At 52.1% G+C, this 19800-nt stretch overlaps 2 protein-coding genes across 2 annotated transcripts; both read right to left on the bottom strand.

The window, feature by feature from the left end:
• Positions 1-857: 857 nt before the first annotated feature.
• LOC149915479 (uncharacterized) lies at positions 858-7505 on the bottom strand. The gene is made up of 5 exons (XM_090121677.1): positions 7492-7505; positions 4747-4921; positions 3492-3560; positions 2574-2669; positions 858-2228 (listed from the first exon to the last, which is right to left on the bottom strand). The coding sequence occupies exons 1-5, from the start codon at positions 7503-7505 to the stop codon at positions 1779-1781; spliced, it is 804 nt and encodes a 267-aa protein (XP_089977803.1). The 3' UTR covers positions 858-1778.
• Positions 7506-9159: 1654 nt separating this feature from the next.
• On the bottom strand, positions 9160-13854 carry LOC149915478 (uncharacterized). The gene is made up of 5 exons (XM_090121676.1): positions 13850-13854; positions 13644-13818; positions 12389-12457; positions 11471-11566; positions 9160-11126 (listed from the first exon to the last, which is right to left on the bottom strand). The coding sequence occupies exons 1-5, from the start codon at positions 13852-13854 to the stop codon at positions 10677-10679; spliced, it is 795 nt and encodes a 264-aa protein (XP_089977802.1). The 3' UTR covers positions 9160-10676.
• Positions 13855-19800: the final 5946 nt, after the last annotated feature.

Below are 19800 nucleotides of genomic sequence, written 5' to 3'. Positions count from 1 at the left end.
AGAGACCGCGGAAATCACTTCGCCGCTAGGACTGCTGTGGGTCTGCACCAAGCCATCGCCAGCCCGTTCTCTCTTTTGATGGCAGAGGAAAAACACAGAAGGGAGAGGGGGGAAGGGAAGACGACAAAGACAACGAAGGAAATCTTCGACAAACCCACCAAACCTGCGCTCAGTGCGTAGGGGTACTTGTCAATAAACAAATAACCAGCAAATTGATGTTGTCAAGATTTTTATTACTCTATTTTTTGCAGCCAGCGTCCGAGGTAATGAAAAACCTCGTATGAAGCGGGCAGATGCGTGCAGCCAAGCCATGGCTTGAAACGATTAACCACATTTGGTTTTGACACCACGTTTGTGAGAAACACTCAAAGCCAAAAAATTCAGGTTAGGCCAGGATCTCAGTGATAGCAGCAAAGTTTATTCGTCATTGCAATAACAGGCTCATGTCCCCTATTAGCGAGGGAGGGACTGTGCAGCAGTCAGCAAAATTCATTCCGTTCTATACTCCAAACCCAACGCAGGTAACGCTCTCCTGGCATTCATTGGTTGAGCGTCTCAGGCTTACACTCTCCCCGATGCTGTTGCTATGATACATTTCCATATAAGGTCCATTACCAACCCGTTGTTCTTTCGTATGTTTTGTACTTCTCCATGGAGATACGAGGGCCATATTTCCAAGAGTGAGCACATGCGTTCTGTCCTGTGCTGGGCTCTCTTTCTCCACCCCGCATCTCTGCCTTGTTTTGCACCTGGCTCACTTCTACCCCAGTCAGAACGCCCCCAATCTTTAACTTTCTACTCTGTTCAACAGCTTTCTTAGTGGAAGGAAAACAGCTATTTCACAAGAGGGTTATAAGTTCAGTGAAGGTTAATACTACGTACCGAAAACGCTAAAAGCTTCTACTGCAAAAACACAACCTACCTTTCACAACCAGACCCAGCACCAACCCCCAAGGAGCACCGCCACTCACAGCTCTCCACCCGCACTCTGCACCGCCGATCACCGCCCCCTGAGCTCAGCCAGTAAGCCAGTTCTCAGCCCACCTCGTTGTCCACTCATCTATCCCACGCTTCCTCAGCTTCATTTGCAGGATGTCGTGGGAGACTGTATCGAAAGCATTGCTGAAGTCAAGGCAGACGACATCCACTGCAGCAGCACCTGAAATGGTCCATCCCACTCGGGCTGAAGCTTTCATTCCTTACACGTGCGTGTTAGGACCCAGCCTCCAGCACGGAATGAGGGCACTAGAAATTCCAGAGGTGGAGCTCGAGACAGCAGTCCATGTCCCTTGAGGGATAACAGAGAAGCAGACAACCCGAGTATGTAGTTCTTAGGAAACTTATCCTTGGCTTCAAGAGAGGGCATCTCACCTCTCCCTCCCAAGTACATCAACCCAAACAACACTTCATACGGTGATACTCCCAAGTCTTTTCTGGGAGCGGTTCGTATTCTGAGAAGGGCTACAGGTAAACGCTTTGGCCATGGTCATTTGGTCTCTAAAATCCATTTTGACAAGCGCTTTGTCAGCATCTGACCGATCCATCCTACTTTCTCTGAAGAAGGAGGGTGCCGGTGAGTACGGAACTCCCGCTTGATTTCTAGAGTTCTCATTAGCTCCTGTAGGACTTGTGAAGTAAAGTGGTTTCCCTTATCTGAGACGATATTCAACGTGATCCCATATCTAGGGATCGCGCCCAGGTGTAGAGTCCTTAGCGCAGAAAAGACAGGGACCTGTTGGAGCACCCAGAGGACCAAGGGTAAATCCTGCCTGACCGATCTAGCGGCCGTCTGTGATGGTGTCACTGCATCGATAGCCAAGTGAAGAACCACTGATATCATCCACCTGGACTTCAGCAAGGCCTCTGACACAACATCCTTCTTTCCAAATTGGAAGGATACGGATTCGGTGAGCGGACTGTTCAATGGACAAAGAACCGGCTGCAGCATCGAGTCCAGGAGCCAACGGCTCCGTGTCTGGATGGCGATCGGTGATGAATGGCATCTCAAAGGGGTCCGTGCTGGGGCTGAGACTCTTCAGTATCTTCGTCGGTGGCATCACCAGCGGGATCGAGCGCACCCTCAGAAAATTTGCTGACGACACCAAGCTGTGGGGAGCAGTGACACGCCAGAGGGACGGGACGCCAACCACAGGGACCTCAACAGGCTCGAGCAGCGGGCACAGACAAACCTCATCAGCTTCAACAAATCCAGGTGCAGTGTCTTGCACCTGGGACAAGAGAACCCCCCACTACCGATACATGCTGGGGGATGAAAGGGCTGAGCCTACGCCTGTCCCAAAAGACCTGGTGGACGGCAAGCTGTACACGAGCCAGCAAAGTGTCCTCCCAGCCCAGAAAACCAGCCACACCCTGGTCTGCACCAAAAGACGTGCGGTCAGCAGGTGAAAAGAGGTGATCCTGCCCCTCTGCTCTGTGCTGAAGAGGCCTCACCTGGAGTACTGTGTCCATATGAAGAGCCCTCAGTGCAGAAGAGACATGGACCCGTTGGAGCACATGCAGAGGATGGCCACAAGAAAAAAAAAAAAAAAGAACCAAAGGATCAAACGCCTCACCTGTGAGGACAGGCTGAGAGAGCTGGGGCTGTTCAGCCCGGAGAAGTGAAGGCTCCGAGGTGACCTGGTAACAGCCTTCAGATACCCAAAGGGGAGCTAAAGGAAAGAAGAAGGGAAAATTTAGGTTAGATATCAGGAAAATATCTTTCACAGCAAGGGACAAGGGGAAACATTTTAAGCTGGGGGAGGGAAGATTTAGGTTGGACGGCAGGGGGAAGTTCTTTACAGAGAGAGCGGTGAGGTGCTGGAACAGCTGCCCAGAGAGGCTGTGGATGCCCCGTCCATCCCTGGAGGTGTTCAAGGCCAGGTTGGATGGGGCCCTGGGCAGCCTGGTCTAGTATGAAATGGGGAGGTTGATGGCCCTGCATGTAGCAGGGGGGTTGGAGATTCACGATCCTCGAGGTCCCTTCCAACCCGGGACATTCTGTGACTCTGCGCAGTGGACCAGGTTGCCCAGAGATGTGGTGGATGCCCTGTCCCTTCCAAGGTGACACGCAGGGCAACCTGATCTAGCTGTGAATGTCCCTGTTCATTGTGGGCGAGTTGGACTAGACCATCATAAATGGTCGCTTCCAACTCTAAGGAGTCTCTGGTATGATACCTGAAGCCATGTCCACAAAGAACATCGATGGCCTGGTGAGCAATCAGGGTAGGTGGGGAAGCCTGTGTGCTCAACAGCTCTGGGGAAACTCACCAAGTAGTCCAGTCGGGAAGATTCACATCAGCCATAGAGCCTCTCTGTGCCAGTGCCAGTATTCAGCACACCAGAGGTACTGCTTCATCACACTGGTGGGTCCCATAGCTGCAGAGCTAGCTATTGAATGGCAGTCAGGGGATGGAAGGAAGAGGGGTGGGTAGATTGGCTATCATACAGACTAGGAAACTAACAGCATCCCCTGACAATTGGGATGGAGATACCTGGGGCGATCCAGATGAAGTGGTCCAGTAGAAGACAATCCTTTGTTTCCTATGAATACGAAGCCAGGTCTGCCATAAAAACAGAAAGAACCCTAGGACCCTGGGGTGGACAGCCACAGCGTGCTCTGAGAACTGTGCCCTGACATCTGTTACTACTGACAAATTTGCAAGGGAGGTCTAGGAGAAAACCAGACAAGACAGGAACAGAATACTCGTGTTCAGTATGCTCAAGTAGTGGAGACTGTATTACACTACGTGCGGATGAAGAAAACGGCCACTGGGGCCGGGGGTTTTCTTAAGCTCAGGTCCCAGCCCGATACATGCACCTCACCCTACTACTAGCCACGAAGCTTATTGGGACGGAAGCTTATTGGGCCCAGGGAGCAAGGCGAGCCCCTTGTGACCCCCATTCCATCTTTAAGTGAGCGTCCTACAGCCATCGCAAAACCCACCTGCATACAAGCAATGCACGAACAAGGGATTCGCGGCATTTCATTATCCACTGCACAGATTTCACAGTGCTTAAACCACTAACCAGAGGAGCCCCAAGAACCCTTAAACCCCATCGTGCTGCAAAACAGAACGGGATCCAAAGAGACACGGAACATAGTTTAAATACGTGCCCTTAAACAGTACTCAGCATGGGCGGAATTAATACGTGGCACAGGAGACACAGAGGGGACGTGGGCAGAGGACACAGGGAGGACACAGGCGGGACACGAGGTCACAGAGGGAACATGGAGGGGGATGCAGAGGGTACGCGTCATGAAATGGATTGGGACAACGTGGTAGCAGACAAACCGAGTTTGGAGTCTCAGGTTGGAGATTAGGCAATGAGAATCATGAAAGAGGGAACAGAGACTTCACAAGAAGGTATTGAACTTAAGAAGAGTTACAGAGGAAACCTGGAGAACACAGGATCGCTTTACGGAAAAGTGCATTAGCTCCAGGCATTTCCAGAGTTGCAATGCTCAGTCAGCCAACCAGCATTACCTTGGGACTGACTGAAGCATTCCAGGAATGAGACAAGAGCAAAAGAAAGGAATGTATGTCAGCCCCTCCATTACCAGTTCGGAGAAAGGGAGATAACCCCTTCACTCCCTTAAGCAAAGAATTGAAAAGAAAAATAAGAACAAGCATAGCAGACATAGCTGCTCCAGTCCAGCTTTGGATCCCCTCAGATCAGAGGGCAAAGATCAAAGCCCTACAGCAGGGAACAAAAATCAGTTGCCTCTTTCCAGGAAAGAGCACTCACCCAACAGTCCACAGCAGGCAGTCTCCAGCAAAAGACGCTGCCTTGGGGGCTGCCAGCCCTTAAATGAGGTGAGGGAGGGGTGGAGCCAGGCTCAGCCCCACCTGGTCCCACAGCTGCATTGCTTCCACCTGTGCTTGCAGGGCTGCACCACCCCTCACCAGATGCTCCATCACTGCTTCAGGCTGTGATCTCAAAGTTCCCATAACGTCATGAATTTAAAAAAAAAAAAAAAAAAAAAAGTGAATTAGGTCTGCCTGTCTGGCAAGGGGAAGTTTATCACTGAATGAGCAAGGATGGCCCACATATTTTGATTCCAGTCAGATGTCCTCAAAGGCAACTGATAAAATTTCTCATAGGTAGGAGAGCACAGATTTTCATACTGATGCAGCAAGATGCTGAGAAGCCGCATGTGCAGCGAAAAGGCTGCGATTACGGTGTGAGTGGAGCGAGTGCTGTTTGCCAAACTGTCAGGGTCAGCTTATGGCTCCCCAGTGAGAAATGTGCATTACCTACTCACGCAGCGATTAAAGACCATCGTGAAAATATTTTACGATTTGGTGTCCTCAGTGGGTGAAGCTGGCACCTGCCTGTAAGGCACCGTGTAGCCATTGGGCTCCAACATCAATCCCAAACCCCAAAGAAGTAGGGAGGCTGCAGCGTGCGTACTTCGTGCAGCCCCTGCGCTCCTCAAGTCACAGATCACTGACGTACCGCAGGACCCATTTCTGCTGCGGCACGACGTGGGATTGCTGAAGTCACTGCAGATCTGGAGAACAGACAAAGCATCTCCAGAACGCACTCCCCATACAACTTGCCCACATGCAGGGGGCACAAGCCCCATTTTGGGGGCAATGATCCCCACTTGTGGGGTGCTACCCTCACCCCACTGTCACAGCCATGCCCCGAGGACACCATCACCCCACTGCGCATGGCCAGCAACGTCTCCCCGGACTCCACTCCCACAGGCATCCCCGTCCCTGTCCTCAAGCCGACAACATCGGCATGGAGCAAAGCGGGGCAGGGGGCGTGGGAGGACTTGAGGGGACATGAGAGGGCACATGGGGACACAGGGACATGGGGGGACACGGAGGGACATGGGGTTGACGCGTGGGGTCAGAACTAGAGAGGCAAGAGGAGGTGGCACGTGGAGGTGACACAAGGAGGTGGCAGGCTGTGCCAGGAGTTTGAGCAGCAGTGCGGGGCAGATGAGCAGTGCCAGCCCAACGTGGGGGTGACGGTGACACTCCAGGATGAGGAGCTGCTACTGTTTTTCAAGCAGGTAGGAGTTTGTTATCCATACATAATACTGCACTTGTTGTTTTCTTTTTTAAATCAGTGACAGTATGCGATCTGATCCAATGTCTTTGAAAAGTGTGGTTTCAGGATTGTCAGCTGAAACAGCGGCAGAACACAGGCCGTTGCCTGTGGGGGAAGGGACGGGGAAGGAAGTGAGGAAAGAAAGGAGGAAGCCTGAAAGAGGAATGGGGATGGCACGGGGCGAAGGAAGGGGGCGAGACATAGGGGAATGAAGGGAAAAGGACAGAATAGCGGTGGAGCAGCCTAAAAAGCAGCAACAAGCTCTGGGAGGACTGTAGAGTGCCAGATTCTGTAGCGGGTGTGTATCTGTGTGTGTATGTTGTCATTACCTGCCTGGTTTGGGGTCGGGGCTGTTGTCGCTTCTGAGCTCCTGCAGTGGGAAGAGCTTGAGCAATCGGTGCCCATGCAGAACTGCAGCATGGGGGAGCGCTTGGTAAGGACAGCCCTGCAGCCCTCAGCTGGACGAACTTCTTCCGTGTGTCCAGACTGTGAGCTGTGCAGCCGTGCCTGGCTGCACCGCTCCAGCTCAGAGTCCGCTGCCTGAAGCTGCATCTTTGCTGCCTTCCCTCCTGCCCAGAGCCTCGAAGCTGCTCCCACAGTCCTCTGCCCACCCCCAACATGCCAGAGAAGACATCTGGCAGCGGGCTGGAGGAATCCCAGCACCCTGTTTTCCTTCTGCCCGCAGCTCTCTCCTCCTCTGCCACACAGGGCACCAGCCTGCAAAATGGGAATGGTCGGGAGGAAAGGGAGCACTGGCAGGAGCGACTGCTGCAGCTGGCCGGGGGGGTCTGCGTCCCCCGTGCCCTTGTGGGCTAGCTGTCCAGCTGCAGGAGGACCAGAGAAGGGCAGATAAAAAGGTGCAGCTGAGCAAGCAGTGGACCTGCACAACTCTCTGGCCATCCTGCCGATGGCAGCTGTGACACATCGATTCTTTCCATGCAGCTGAATTCATGTTTTCCATCTGTAAACTTAAGTGGAGAACTGCAGGTTTTGTTAATCTTTGTGGAAATGATGTAACGGTCCCCAAGAATCTCAGAACTGCAACTTTGTCTCTGCCTGCGTAGACCTGCTAGGGCCTAAAACTACCCGTTTTATGGCATTAAAAAGAATAAAAAGCCAAAAATGAAACCTGGAGTTGAAGAAAGACCTTGGAAAAAAACACATTAAAATGTGAACAAGACAGAGGCTGAGCAAACGTTAATATAGCCCTGTGCTTTCTGCCAAAGTGCTTTATTTCGTTATCGTTAAATTTGCCGGGCAGTTACATTTCGGTATGTGAATATTTAGAAGCAGTGCAATGGATGCTGGCAAAAACGAGTCTGTTTTCTTTTTTAACAGATATTCATAAGCACTTAGCACAGCTTTCCGGGGTCTGGAGTAGTTTCCCTTTGTTTTCTTCGTCTTTTCCCCCCGCTTCTAACTTCGCGCTCTTCCCCCGTCATCACAACGCAGAACGGATCGCCGCGGCCTGCGCCGCGGGTCCCCGGCAATGCCGCCGGAGTTCTTCCCGCGGTCTCTGCTGCCACCTCGTGGCCAATGCGCGGAACTGCCGCTGCCCGCTGCTCAGGCCGGCAAGCTGTACAACGCATGCGCGTAGAAACGCGGAAGTGGCGTTTTAACCGCTCTGCGCCGCTAATCCGCCGCTCTCTATGGTGATCAGTCCTCCAGATAATAGCGAACACGCGCGCGTCAACTGAAAGATAGCAACTGTTTCGACAGACCACTGCGGGGACGGGCAAGCAGCCGATTCTCGGAGCGCCGGCTCAGCGATAATTTCCCCTTCTAATCCAGGATGCCCTTCGTCTATTTCCGCCGATTTATGCCCGAGCCCACCCGGGAACGGACCGGGTCGGCTCACGGCTGCCCCTCAGCGCCTCGTGGCACCCAACGTGCTTGCCGCCGCGGTGGAGGAGCAGACGTTTGGGGCTCCAGCCCCAGCCCTGCACCGCAGCGTTCCTGGAAAAGCAAGTCTCGCGAGAGCAACGCACACGGGCCAAGCTAGGCACCGCGCACGCGGCAGTCTCCGCACCGCACTACGCAGGCGCGGTTCTCGAGACAACAGCACGGAGTACGGACGCGCGATTCATGAGAAAGCACGGCGCGTGCGCCAGTGGTTTAAAAAAAAAAAGAAGAAGAAGAAAAAAAAAAGCGCTACGCACGCACTGGATTCTGTTCCGAACGGGGCATGCGCCGGACTCTGCCCGCCACGGCGCATGCGCGTGGCTGTGCCCCGCAATGCGCGTGTGCCACGTGCTCTGCGCGCGCCAGCCTCGACGCCGCAATACGCACGCTTTCCTCACGGCCGCAAAACGCACGCGCCGTCGTTTGCAGCGCGTTCAGTACGTTCTCGAAGCAGACCGGGGCATAAAACCGCCCGAGGAAACAGACGAGGAGCATTCTGGATCGGAAGAGAGAAAAGTGTCGCGGAGCCGGCGGTCCAAGTATTGACTGCTCACCTGCATCTCAGGGCTTCGAAGAAATGTGTGCGATTGGAAAGCTTGTGGCGCATGCGCACTACTTCCCGGGGGACCGAGCACCACTTCCGCGTGCCTGCGCGCACGCGCCCTGCTGCCTGCGGCGACGTAGCAACGCTGCCGCAATTCTGCCGATTGACCGCGTGGGGGCACCAGAGACAGCTGAAACAACCTCGATGCAGTTCCTCCGATTGGCCACGAGGGGGCGCGGGAGATCGCGGAAACAACTGCGACGCACTTTTGCCGATCGGCCACGCGGTGGCACCAGAGACCGCGGAAATCACTTCGCCGCTAGGACTGCTGTGGGTCTGCACCAAGCCATCGCCAGCCCGTTCTCTCTTTTGATGGCAGAGGAAAAACACAGAAGGGAGAGGGGGGAAGGGAAGACGACAAAGACAACGAAGGAAATCTTCGACAAACCCACCAAACCTGCGCTCAGTGCGTAGGGGTACTTGTCAATAAACAAATAACCAGCAAATTGATGTTGTCAAGATTTTTATTACTCTATTTTTTGCAGCCAGCGTCCGAGGTAATGAAAAACCTCGTATGAAGCGGGCAGATGCGTGCAGCCAAGCCATGGCTTGAAACGATTAACCACATTTGGTTTTGACACCACGTTTGTGAGAAACACTCAAAGCCAAAAAATTCAGGTTAGGCCAGGATCTCAGTGATAGCAGCAAAGTTTATTCGTCATTGCAATAACAGGCTCATGTCCCCTATTAGCGAGGGAGGGACTGTGCAGCAGTCAGCAAAATTCATTCCGTTCTATACTCCAAACCCAACGCAGGTAACGCTCTCCTGGCATTCATTGGTTGAGCGTCTCAGGCTTACACTCTCCCCGATGCTGTTGCTATGATACATTTCCATATAAGGTCCATTACCAACCCGTTGTTCTTTCGTATGTTTTGTACTTCTCCATGGAGATACGAGGGCCATATTTCCAAGAGTGAGCACATGCGTTCTGTCCTGTGCTGGGCTCTCTTTCTCCACCCCGCATCTCTGCCTTGTTTTGCACCTGGCTCACTTCTACCCCAGTCAGAACGCCCCCAATCTTTAACTTTCTACTCTGTTCAACAGCTTTCTTAGTGGAAGGAAAACAGCTATTTCACAAGAGGGTTATAAGTTCAGTGAAGGTCAATACTACGTACCGAAAACGCTAAAAGCTTCTACTGCAAAAACACAACCTACCTTTCACAACCAGACCCAGAACCAACCCCCAAGGAGCACCGCCACTCACAGCTCTCCACCCGCACTCTGCACCGCCGATCACCGCCCCCTGAGCTCAGCCAGTAAGCCAGTTCTCAGCCCACCTCGTTGTCCACTCATCTATCCCACGCTTCCTCAGCTTCATTTGCAGGATGTCGTGGGAGACTGTATCGAAAGCATTGCTGAAGTCAAGGCAGACGACATCCACTGCAGCAGCACCTGAAATGGTCCATCCCACTCGGGCTGAAGCTTTCATTCCTTACACGTGCGTGTTAGGACCCAGCCTCCAGCACGGAATGAGGGCACTAGAAATTCCAGAGGTGGAGCTCGAGACAGCAGTCCATGTCCCTTGAGGGATAACAGAGAAGCAGACAACCCGAGTATGTAGTTCTTAGGAAACTTATCCTTGGCTTCAAGAGAGGGCATCTCACCTCTCCCTCCCAAGTACATCAACCCAAACAACACTGAGGGACATGGCCCAGAGCAAGCACAGGCATGGGTTGATGGTTGGACTAGATGATCTTAGAGGTCTTTCCCAACCTTTATGATCCTATGATTGATTCATACGGTGATACTCCCAAGTCTTTTCTGGGAGCGGTTCGTATTCTGAGAAGGGCTACAGGTAAACGCTTTGGCCATGGTCATTTGGTCTCTAAAATCCATTTTGACAAGCGCTTTGTCAGCATCTGACCGATCCATCCTACTTTCTCTGAAGAAGGAGGGTGCCGGTGAGTACGGAACTCCCGCTTGATTTCTAGAGTTCTCATTAGCTCCTGTAGGACTTGTGAAGTAAAGTGGTTTCCCTTATCTGAGACGATATTCAACGTGATCCCATATCTAGGGATCGCGCCCAGGTGTAGAGTCCTTAGCGCAGAAAAGACAGGGACCTGTTGGAGCACCCAGAGGACCAAGGGTAAATCCTGCCTGACCGATCTAGCGGCCGTCTGTGATGGTGTCACTGCATCGATAGCCAAGTGAAGAACCACTGATATCATCCACCTGGACTTCAGCAAGGCCTCTGACACAACATCCTTCTTTCCAAATTGGAAGGATACGGATTCGGTGAGCGGACTGTTCAATGGACAAAGAACCGGCTGCAGCATCGAGTCCAGGAGCCAACGGCTCCGTGTCTGGATGGCGATCGGTGATGAATGGCATCTCAAAGGGGTCCGTGCTGGGGCTGAGACTCTTCAGTATCTTCGTCGGTGGCATCACCAGCGGGATCGAGCGCACCCTCAGAAAATTTGCTGACGACACCAAGCTGTGGGGAGCAGTGACACGCCAGAGGGACGGGACGCCAACCACAGGGACCTCAACAGGCTCGAGCAGCGGGCACAGACAAACCTCATCAGCTTCAACAAATCCAGGTGCAGTGTCTTGCACCTGGGACAAGAGAACCCCCCACTACCGATACATGCTGGGGGATGAAAGGGCTGAGCCTACGCCTGTCCCAAAAGACCTGGTGGACGGCAAGCTGTACACGAGCCAGCAAAGTGTCCTCCCAGCCCAGAAAACCAGCCACACCCTGGTCTGCACCAAAAGACGTGCGGTCAGCAGGTGAAAAGAGGTGATCCTGCCCCTCTGCTCTGTGCTGAAGAGGCCTCACCTGGAGTACTGTGTCCATATGAAGAGCCCTCAGTGCAGAAGAGACATGGACCCGTTGGAGCACATGCAGAGGATGGCCACAAGAAAAAAAAAAAAAAGAACCAAAGGATCAAACGCCTCACCTGTGAGGACAGGCTGAGAGAGCTGGGGCTGTTCAGCCCGGAGAAGTGAAGGCTCCGAGGTGACCTGGTAACAGCCTTCAGATACCCAAAGGGGAGCTAAAGGAAAGAAGAAGGGAAAATTTAGGTTAGATATCAGGAAAATATCTTTCACAGCAAGGGACAAGGGGAAACATTTTAAGCTGGGGGAGGGAAGATTTAGGTTGGACGGCAGGGGGAAGTTCTTTACAGAGAGAGCGGTGAGGTGCTGGAACAGCTGCCCAGAGAGGCTGTGGATGCCCCGTCCATCCCTGGAGGTGTTCAAGGCCAGGTTGGATGGGGCCCTGGGCAGCCTGGTCTAGTATGAAATGGGGAGGTTGATGGCCCTGCATGTAGCAGGGGGGTTGGAGATTCACGATCCTCGAGGTCCCTTCCAACCCGGGACATTCTGTGACTCTGCGCAGTGGACCAGGTTGCCCAGAGATGTGGTGGATGCCCTGTCCCTTCCAAGGTGACACACAGGGCAACCTGATCTAGCTGTGAATGTCCCTGTTCATTGTGGGCGAGTTGGACTAGACCATCATAAATGGTCACTTCCAACTCTAAGGAGTCTCTGGTATGATACCTGAAGCCATGTCCACAAAGAACATCGATGGCCTGGTGAGCAATCAGGGTAGGTGGGGAAGCCTGTGTGCTCAACAGCTCTGGGGAAACTCACCAAGTAGTCCAGTCGGGAAGATTCACATCAGCCATAGAGCCTCTCTGTGCCAGTGCCAGTATTCAGCACACCAGAGGTACTGCTTCATCACACTGGTGGGTCCCATAGCTGCAGAGCTAGCTATTGAATGGCAGTCAGGGGATGGAAGGAAGAGGGGTGGGTAGATTGGCTATCATACAGACTAGGAAACTAACAGCATCCCCTGACAATTGGGATGGAGATACCTGGGGCGATCCAGATGAAGTGGTCCAGTAGAAGACAATCCTTTGTTTCCTATGAATACGAAGCCAGGTCTGCCATAAAAACAGAAAGAACCCTAGGACCCTGGGGTGGACAGCCACAGCGTGCTCTGAGAACTGTGCCCTGACATCTGTTACTACTGACAAATTTGCAAGGGAGGTCTAGGAGAAAACCAGACAAGACAGGAACAGAATACTCGTGTTCAGTATGCTCAAGTAGTGGAGACTGTATTACACTACGTGCGGATGAAGAAAACGGCCACTGGGGCCGGGGGTTTTCTTAAGCTCAGGTCCCAGCCCGATACATGCACCTCACCCTACTACTAGCCACGAAGCTTATTGGGACGGAAGCTTATTGGGCCCAGGGAGCAAGGCGAGCCCCTTGTGACCCCCATTCCATCTTTAAGTGAGCGTCCTACAGCCATCGCAAAACCCACCTGCATACAAGCAATGCACGAACAAGGGATTCGCGGCATTTCATTATCCACTGCACAGATTTCACAGTGCTTAAACCACTAACCAGAGGAGCCCCAAGAACCCTTAAACCCCATCGTGCTGCAAAACAAAACGGGATCCAAAGAGACACGGAACATAGTTTAAATACGTGCCCTTAAACAGTACTCAGCATGGGCGGAATTAATACGTGGCACAGGAGACACAGAGGGGACGTGGGCAGAGGACACAGGGAGGACACAGGCGGGACACGAGGTCACAGAGGGAACATGGAGGGGGATGCAGAGGGTACGCGTCATGAAATGGATTGGGACAACGTGGTAGCAGACAAACCGAGTTTGGAGTCTCAGGTTGGAGATTAGGCAATGAGAATCATGAAAGAGGGAACAGAGACTTCACAAGAAGGTATTGAACTTAAGAAGAGTTACAGAGGAAACCTGGAGAACACAGGATCCCTTTACGGAAAAGTGCATTAGCTCCAGGCATTTCCAGAGTTGCAATGCTCAGTCAGCCAACCAGCATTACCTTGGGACTGACTGAAGCATTCCAGGAATGAGACAAGAGCAAAAGAAAGGAATGTATGTCAGCCCCTCCATTACCAGTTCGGAGAAAGGGAGATAACCCCTTCACTCCCTTAAGCAAAGAATTGAAAAGAAAAATAAGAACAAGCATAGCAGACATAGCTGCTCCAGTCCAGCTTTGGATCCCCTCAGATCAGAGGGCAAAGATCAAAGCCCTACAGCAGGGAACAAAAATCAGTTGCCTCTTTCCAGGAAAGAGCACTCACCCAACAGTCCACAGCAGGCAGTCTCCAGCAAAAGACGCTGCCTTGGGGGCTGCCAGCCCTTAAATGAGGTGAGGGAGGGGTGGAGCCAGGCTCAGCCCCACCTGGTCCCACAGCTGCATTGCTTCCACCTGTGCTTGCAGGGCTGCACCACCCCTCACCAGATGCTCCATCACTGCTTCAGGCTGTGATCTCAAAGTTCCCATAACGTCATGAATTTAAAAAAAAAAAAAAAAAAAAAAAAAAAAGTGAATTAGGTCTGCCTGTCTGGCAAGGGGAAGTTTATCACTGAATGAGCAAGGTTGGCCCACATATTTTGATTCCAGTCAGATGTCCTCAAAGGCAACTGATAAAATTTCTCATAGGTAGGAGAGCACAGATTTTCATACTGATGCAGCAAGATGCTGAGAAGCCGCATGTGCAGCGAAAAGGCTGCGATTACGGTGTGAGTGGAGCGAGTGCTGTTTGCCAAACTGTCAGGGTCAGCTTATGGCTCCCCAGTGAGAAATGTGCATTACCTACTCACGCAGCGATTAAAGACCATCGTGAAAATATTTTACGATTTGGTGTCCTCAGTGGGTGAAGCTGGCACCTGCCTGTAAGGCACCGTGTAGCCATTGGGCTCCAACATCAATCCCAAACCCCAAAGAAGTAGGGAGGCTGCAGCGTGCGTACTTCGTGCAGCCCCTGCGCTCCTCAAGTCACAGATCACTGACGTACCGCAGGACCCATTTCTGCTGCGGCACGACGTGGGATTGCTGAAGTCACTGCAGATCTGGAGAACAGACAAAGCATCTCCAGAACGCACTCCCCATACAACTTGCCCACATGCAGGGGGCACAAGCCCCATTTTGGGGGCAATGATCCCCACTTGTGGGGTGCTACCCTCACCCCACTGTCACAGCCATGCCCCGAGGACACCATCACCCCACTGCGCATGGCCAGCAACGTCTCCCCGGACTCCACTCCCACAGGCATCCCCGTCCCTGTCCTCAAGCCGACAACATCGGCATGGAGCAAAGCGGGGCAGGGGGCGTGGGAGGACTTGAGGGGACATGAGAGGGCACATGGGGACACAGGGACATGGGGGGACACGGAGGGACATGGGGTTGACGCGTGGGGTCAGAACTAGAGAGGCAAGAGGAGGTGGCACGTGGAGGTGACACAAGGAGGTGGCAGGCTGTGCCAGGAGTTTGAGCAGCAGTGCGGGGCAGATGAGCAGTGCCAGCCCAACGTGGGGGTGACGGTGACACTCCAGGATGAGGAGCTGCTACTGTTTTTCAAGCAGGTAGGAGTTTGTTATCCATACATAATACTGCACTTGTTGTTTTCTTTTTTAAATCAGTGACAGTATGCGATCTGATCCAATGTCTTTGAAAAGTGTGGTTTCAGGATTGTCAGCTGAAACAGCGGCAGAACACAGGCCGTTGCCTGTGGGGGAAGGGACGGGGAAGGAAGTGAGGAAAGAAAGGAGGAAGCCTGAAAGAGGAATGGGGATGGCACGGGGCGAAGGAAGGGGGCGAGACATAGGGGAATGAAGGGAAAAGGACAGAATAGCGGTGGAGCAGCCTAAAAAGCAGCAACAAGCTCTGGGAGGACTGTAGAGTGCCAGATTCTGTAGCGGGTGTGTATCTGTGTGTGTATGTTGTCATTACAATGTCACAATGGTTTTTAGTTGAGGGAGGGAAGATTTAGGTTGGATGTCAGGGGAAAGTTCCTTACTATGAGGGGCCCCTGGCAGCCTGGTCTAGTATGAAATGGGGAAGTTGATGGCCCTGCATGTGGCAGGAGGGTTGGAGATTCATGATCCTCAAGGTCCCTTCCAACCTGGGACATTCTGTTATTTTGTGATTCTGCACAGTGGACCAGGTTGCCCAGAGATGCGGTGGATGCCCTGTCCCTTCCAAGGTGAGGCTGGATCAGGCTCTGGGCTACCTGATCTAGCTGCAGATGTCCCTGTTCATCGTAGGGGGAGTTGGACTGGATCATCATAAATGGTCCCTTCCAACTCTAAGGAGTCTATGGTATGATATCTGAAGCCATGAGGCACGATGACACAAAGGACACTGATGGCCTGGTGAGCAATCAGGGCAGGCAGGGAAGCCCGCGTGCTCAACAGCTCCAGGGAAACTCACCAAGTAGTCCAGTCAGGAAGATCCACATCAGCCACAGAGCCTCTCTGTGCCAGTCCCAGTATTCAGCAGACCAGAGGCCTTGCTTCATCACACTGTTGGATCCCATAGCTGCAGAGTGAGCTATTTAAAGGGGTCAAGGGATGGAAGGAAGAGGGGTGGGGGGTGTTGGGTATCATACAGACTAGCAAACTAATAGCATCCCCTGACAATTGGGATGGAGATATCTGGAGTGATCCTGACAAAGTGGTCCAGAAGAGGACAATCCTTTGTTTTCTATAAATACGAAGCCAGATCTACCATTAAAAATAAAACAAACAGAAAGAACTCTAGGACCCTGGGGTGGACAGCCACAGCGTGCTCTGAGAACTGTGCCCTGACATCTGTTACTACTGACAAATTAGTAAGGGAGATCTAGGAGAGAACCAGACAAGACAGGAACAGAATACTTGTGTTCACTATGCTTGAGTAGTGGAGACTGTATTACACTAAGTGAGAATTAAGAAAATGGCCACTGGAGCTCATGGGTTTTTTTAAGCTCAGGTCCCAGCCTGATACATGCACCTCACTCTATCAGCAGCCACAGAGCTTATTGGACTGTGAGTATAGGCCCCAAGGAGCAAGGCAAGCCCCTTGTGACCCCCATCCCATCTTTAAGTGAACTTCTCACAGCCATCACAAAACACACCTGCATACAAGCAATACATGAATAAGGGGTTCATGGTGTTCCCTTATCTGCTCCACAGATTTCACAGTGCTTAAACCACTAACTAGAGGATCCCCAGAAACCCTTAAACCCCATCGAGCTGCAAAACAGAATGAGATCCAAAGAGATACAAAGCATAATCTAAATACATGCCCATAAACACTGCTATGCATGGGGGAAATTAATACATGCCACAGGTGACACAGACGGGACATGGGGAGAGGACACAGGGAGAACACAAAGACATGGGTGGGACAGAATACACAGGGAATGTGGAGGGGAACACAGAGGATACTTGTCATAAAATGGGTTGGGACAATGTGGTAGCAGACAAACCAAGTTCGGAGTCCCAGGTTGTAGATTATGAGATGGGGATCATGAAAGAGGGAACAGAGACTTCATGAGAAAGTATTGACCTTAAAAAGAGTAGCAAAGAAAACCTGGAGAACACAGAATCTCATTACAGAAAAGAGCATTATCTTCAGGTATTTCCAGAGTTGCAATGCTCAGTCAGCCAACCAGAATTACCTTGGGGCTGACTGAAGCATTCCAGAAATAAGATAACAGCAAAAGAATGGAATGAACATCAGTCCCTCCATTACCAGTTCAGAGAAAAGCAGATAGCCCCTTCACTCCCCTCAGAGAACAATTGGAAGGCATCACAAGGAGAAGCATAGCAGACATAGCTACTCTAAACCAGCTTAGGATCCCCACAGAAAGGCAGAGACCAAAACCCCGCAATAAAGAAAGAATCACCACTTTCCAAGAACCAGAGCTCACCCAACAATCCACAGGAAGCAGTCTCCAGGAAGAAACCCTGCCTGTGGGGCTGCCAGCCCTTAAATGAGGTAAGGGGTGGAGGCAGGCTCAGCCCCTTCTGGTCCCACAGGTGCATTGCTTCTACCTGTGCTTGCAGGGCTACACCCCTCACCAGGTGCTCCATCACTGCTTCAGGCTGTGATCTCAAAGTTCCCATAAAAGCATGAAGGAAAAAAAAAAAAGAAAAAAAAAAAAAAAGTAATGACTGGCAGCCAACTGGGTCTGCCTGTCTGGCAAGGGGGGGGGATTATCAATGGATAAGCTAGGATGGTCCACATATGTTGATTACAGTCTGTCCTCAATGGCAATTGGTGACACTTCTAATAAATAGGGGAGCACAGATTTCAAGACTGATACAGCAAGATGCTGAGAAGCTGCATGTGCAGTAAAAGAGCTGAGATTGCCAGTGTGAATGGAGCAAGTGCTATCTGCCAAACTGCCGGGGCTTATGGCTCCCCAGTGAGAAACGCGTGTCATCTACTTGCACAGCAATTAAAGACCATTGTGAAATTATTTTAGGATTTGGTGTCCTCAGTAGGTGAACCTGGCACCTGCCTGTATTGCAATGTGTAGCCTTTTGGCTCAAACATCAATCCCAAACTCCCAAGCAGGGAGGCTGCAGCGTGCGTACTTCGTGCAGCCCCTGCGCTCCTCAAGTCAGAGATCACTGACATACTGCAGTACCCCGTTTCTGCTGCAGCATGATGTGGAATTGCTGAAGTCACTGCAGATTTAGAGAAAAGACAAATCATCTCCAGAACACACTCTCCGTATAACACACCTGTTTGTCCAGTTTGGAAACCAGATGGAAGGTGGTGATTAACAATTGATTATCGGTGCCTGAACAGTTATACAGCCCCACTAGAAACTGCTGTCCCAAACACAGCTACTTGGCAAGCATGTCAGTTCACTCCTGTGGAACCCAGTGCCCCCTATGTGCCCCAGAACTCTTTCATGGCCCCGCGATGGGCTCTAGAGACACTCAGATGTGTCCCAGAGCTATGGAGTGTGCAGAAACATCATGGAGCCCTCTCCCAGCTCCTCAGTGCACTCTGGAGTGTGATGGTGATGTGACACAGGCAGGTGTCAGGCAAAGTGAGGATATGCTGGTGTCACTGCAGGTGCCATTTGAGAAGCGCTGTGAGGCAGATGAGCAGTGCCATCCTGAGCTGGCAGTAATGGTGACGCCCGATGTCATGCTGCTGCTGGGCAGCCATGTGCCTAATGTGAATGCGGTGCTGATGCTGCATAACCACGGTGAGGTCACACATGGGGCCACCATCAACATCTGGCATGATCCTGGGGATGGTGTTCCACAGGGCCAGGGCCACCACAGTGGGGCAACCTGTCCCTGTGTCCACATAATATTCCCAGTGACCCCATGCCCCCGTGCATCCACATCCCCCCAACAGGGGGGCATCAGTGGGACAGCAGGGGGATGGGGAGATGTACAGAAGGGGATGGGGTATGGGGACGGATGGACAGATAGTGGGGACAGTGGGGGGATAAGGGAACGGGGAACAGTGTGGGTGGACAGCAGGAGCGATGTTGGAGTTACGCTGTGGAGTGACACAGGGGTGAAGTTGAGGTGATACCAAGGAGTGATGCTAGGATAATACCAGGGAGTGACAGTGGAGGGTGAAGATGGGGTGAGAGCAGGGAGTGATTCTGGGGAGACATCATTGGGGTGATGCTCAGGGGTGATGCTCAGGAGTGACACTGGGGTAACACTGTTAGGCTAACACTGTTGGGATGATGTTGAGGATGTAGTGGCAGTGCTAAGTCATGGCTTGAAGCAGTGATAGAGCACCTGGTGGGAATGCAGGGCCAATCCAGGGGAGCTCAGGTGCATGCAATGTTGCTGAGTGATGAAGGGGTGGAGCCAGGATCCAGCCCTTTCCAGCAGTCATTTAAGGGCTGGCATTGGACATAGGGGCTTTTCATGTGGGTTCCTGCTAACCTGAGGCCTTCTGGTGTGGAGCAGTTTGTTTTCTTTGTGAGTGTGCTCATTGATGCTGCATTAGAGCTGACCTTTTACTACAACTTAGAGCTTAGCTGCTCTACTATCACTGCTACGCTTTCTAGCTCATTATGGAGGTGGCACTGGGGAGGGACATTGTTGGGGTGATGGGGGGATGGAGATGCTGGAGTGTGACATTATTGGGGAGATATTGAGGGGGGACATCAGGGAGTGACAGTGAGCTGAGGTGATGCTGGGGAGCTGGGGATGAGGTTTGTTGTTGGAGGCAAGGTTGTTAGGGATTCTCTTCCACTTGGGCTCTGTACCATGTGCTGGCCATACTGGTACAGTGTGCAATGGAACAAACCCTGCAGACCCTGGGGAGAATCAAAGAAGGAGAGAGGCTGCGATGGGGGTGAAAGGCGAAGTGCCTTCTGAAGCAGGGGATGCCCCGTTGGTGCTGCCTATCATTTCTACTGCCAGCACAGTTCTTCTCTCACCTTTTAGCAGTTTGCTGTCTCTCAAGGGTCTGAAAGTAATGCA

The sequence above is a fragment of the Phasianus colchicus genome, chromosome 19 (genome assembly GCF_987193195.1).
Source record: "Phasianus colchicus chromosome 19, bPhaCol1.hap1.1, whole genome shotgun sequence".
NCBI lineage: Eukaryota > Metazoa > Chordata > Aves > Galliformes > Phasianidae > Phasianus > Phasianus colchicus.
Note: the sequence above shows the minus strand (reverse complement) of the source record. Positions and strands in the feature narration are given on the sequence as shown.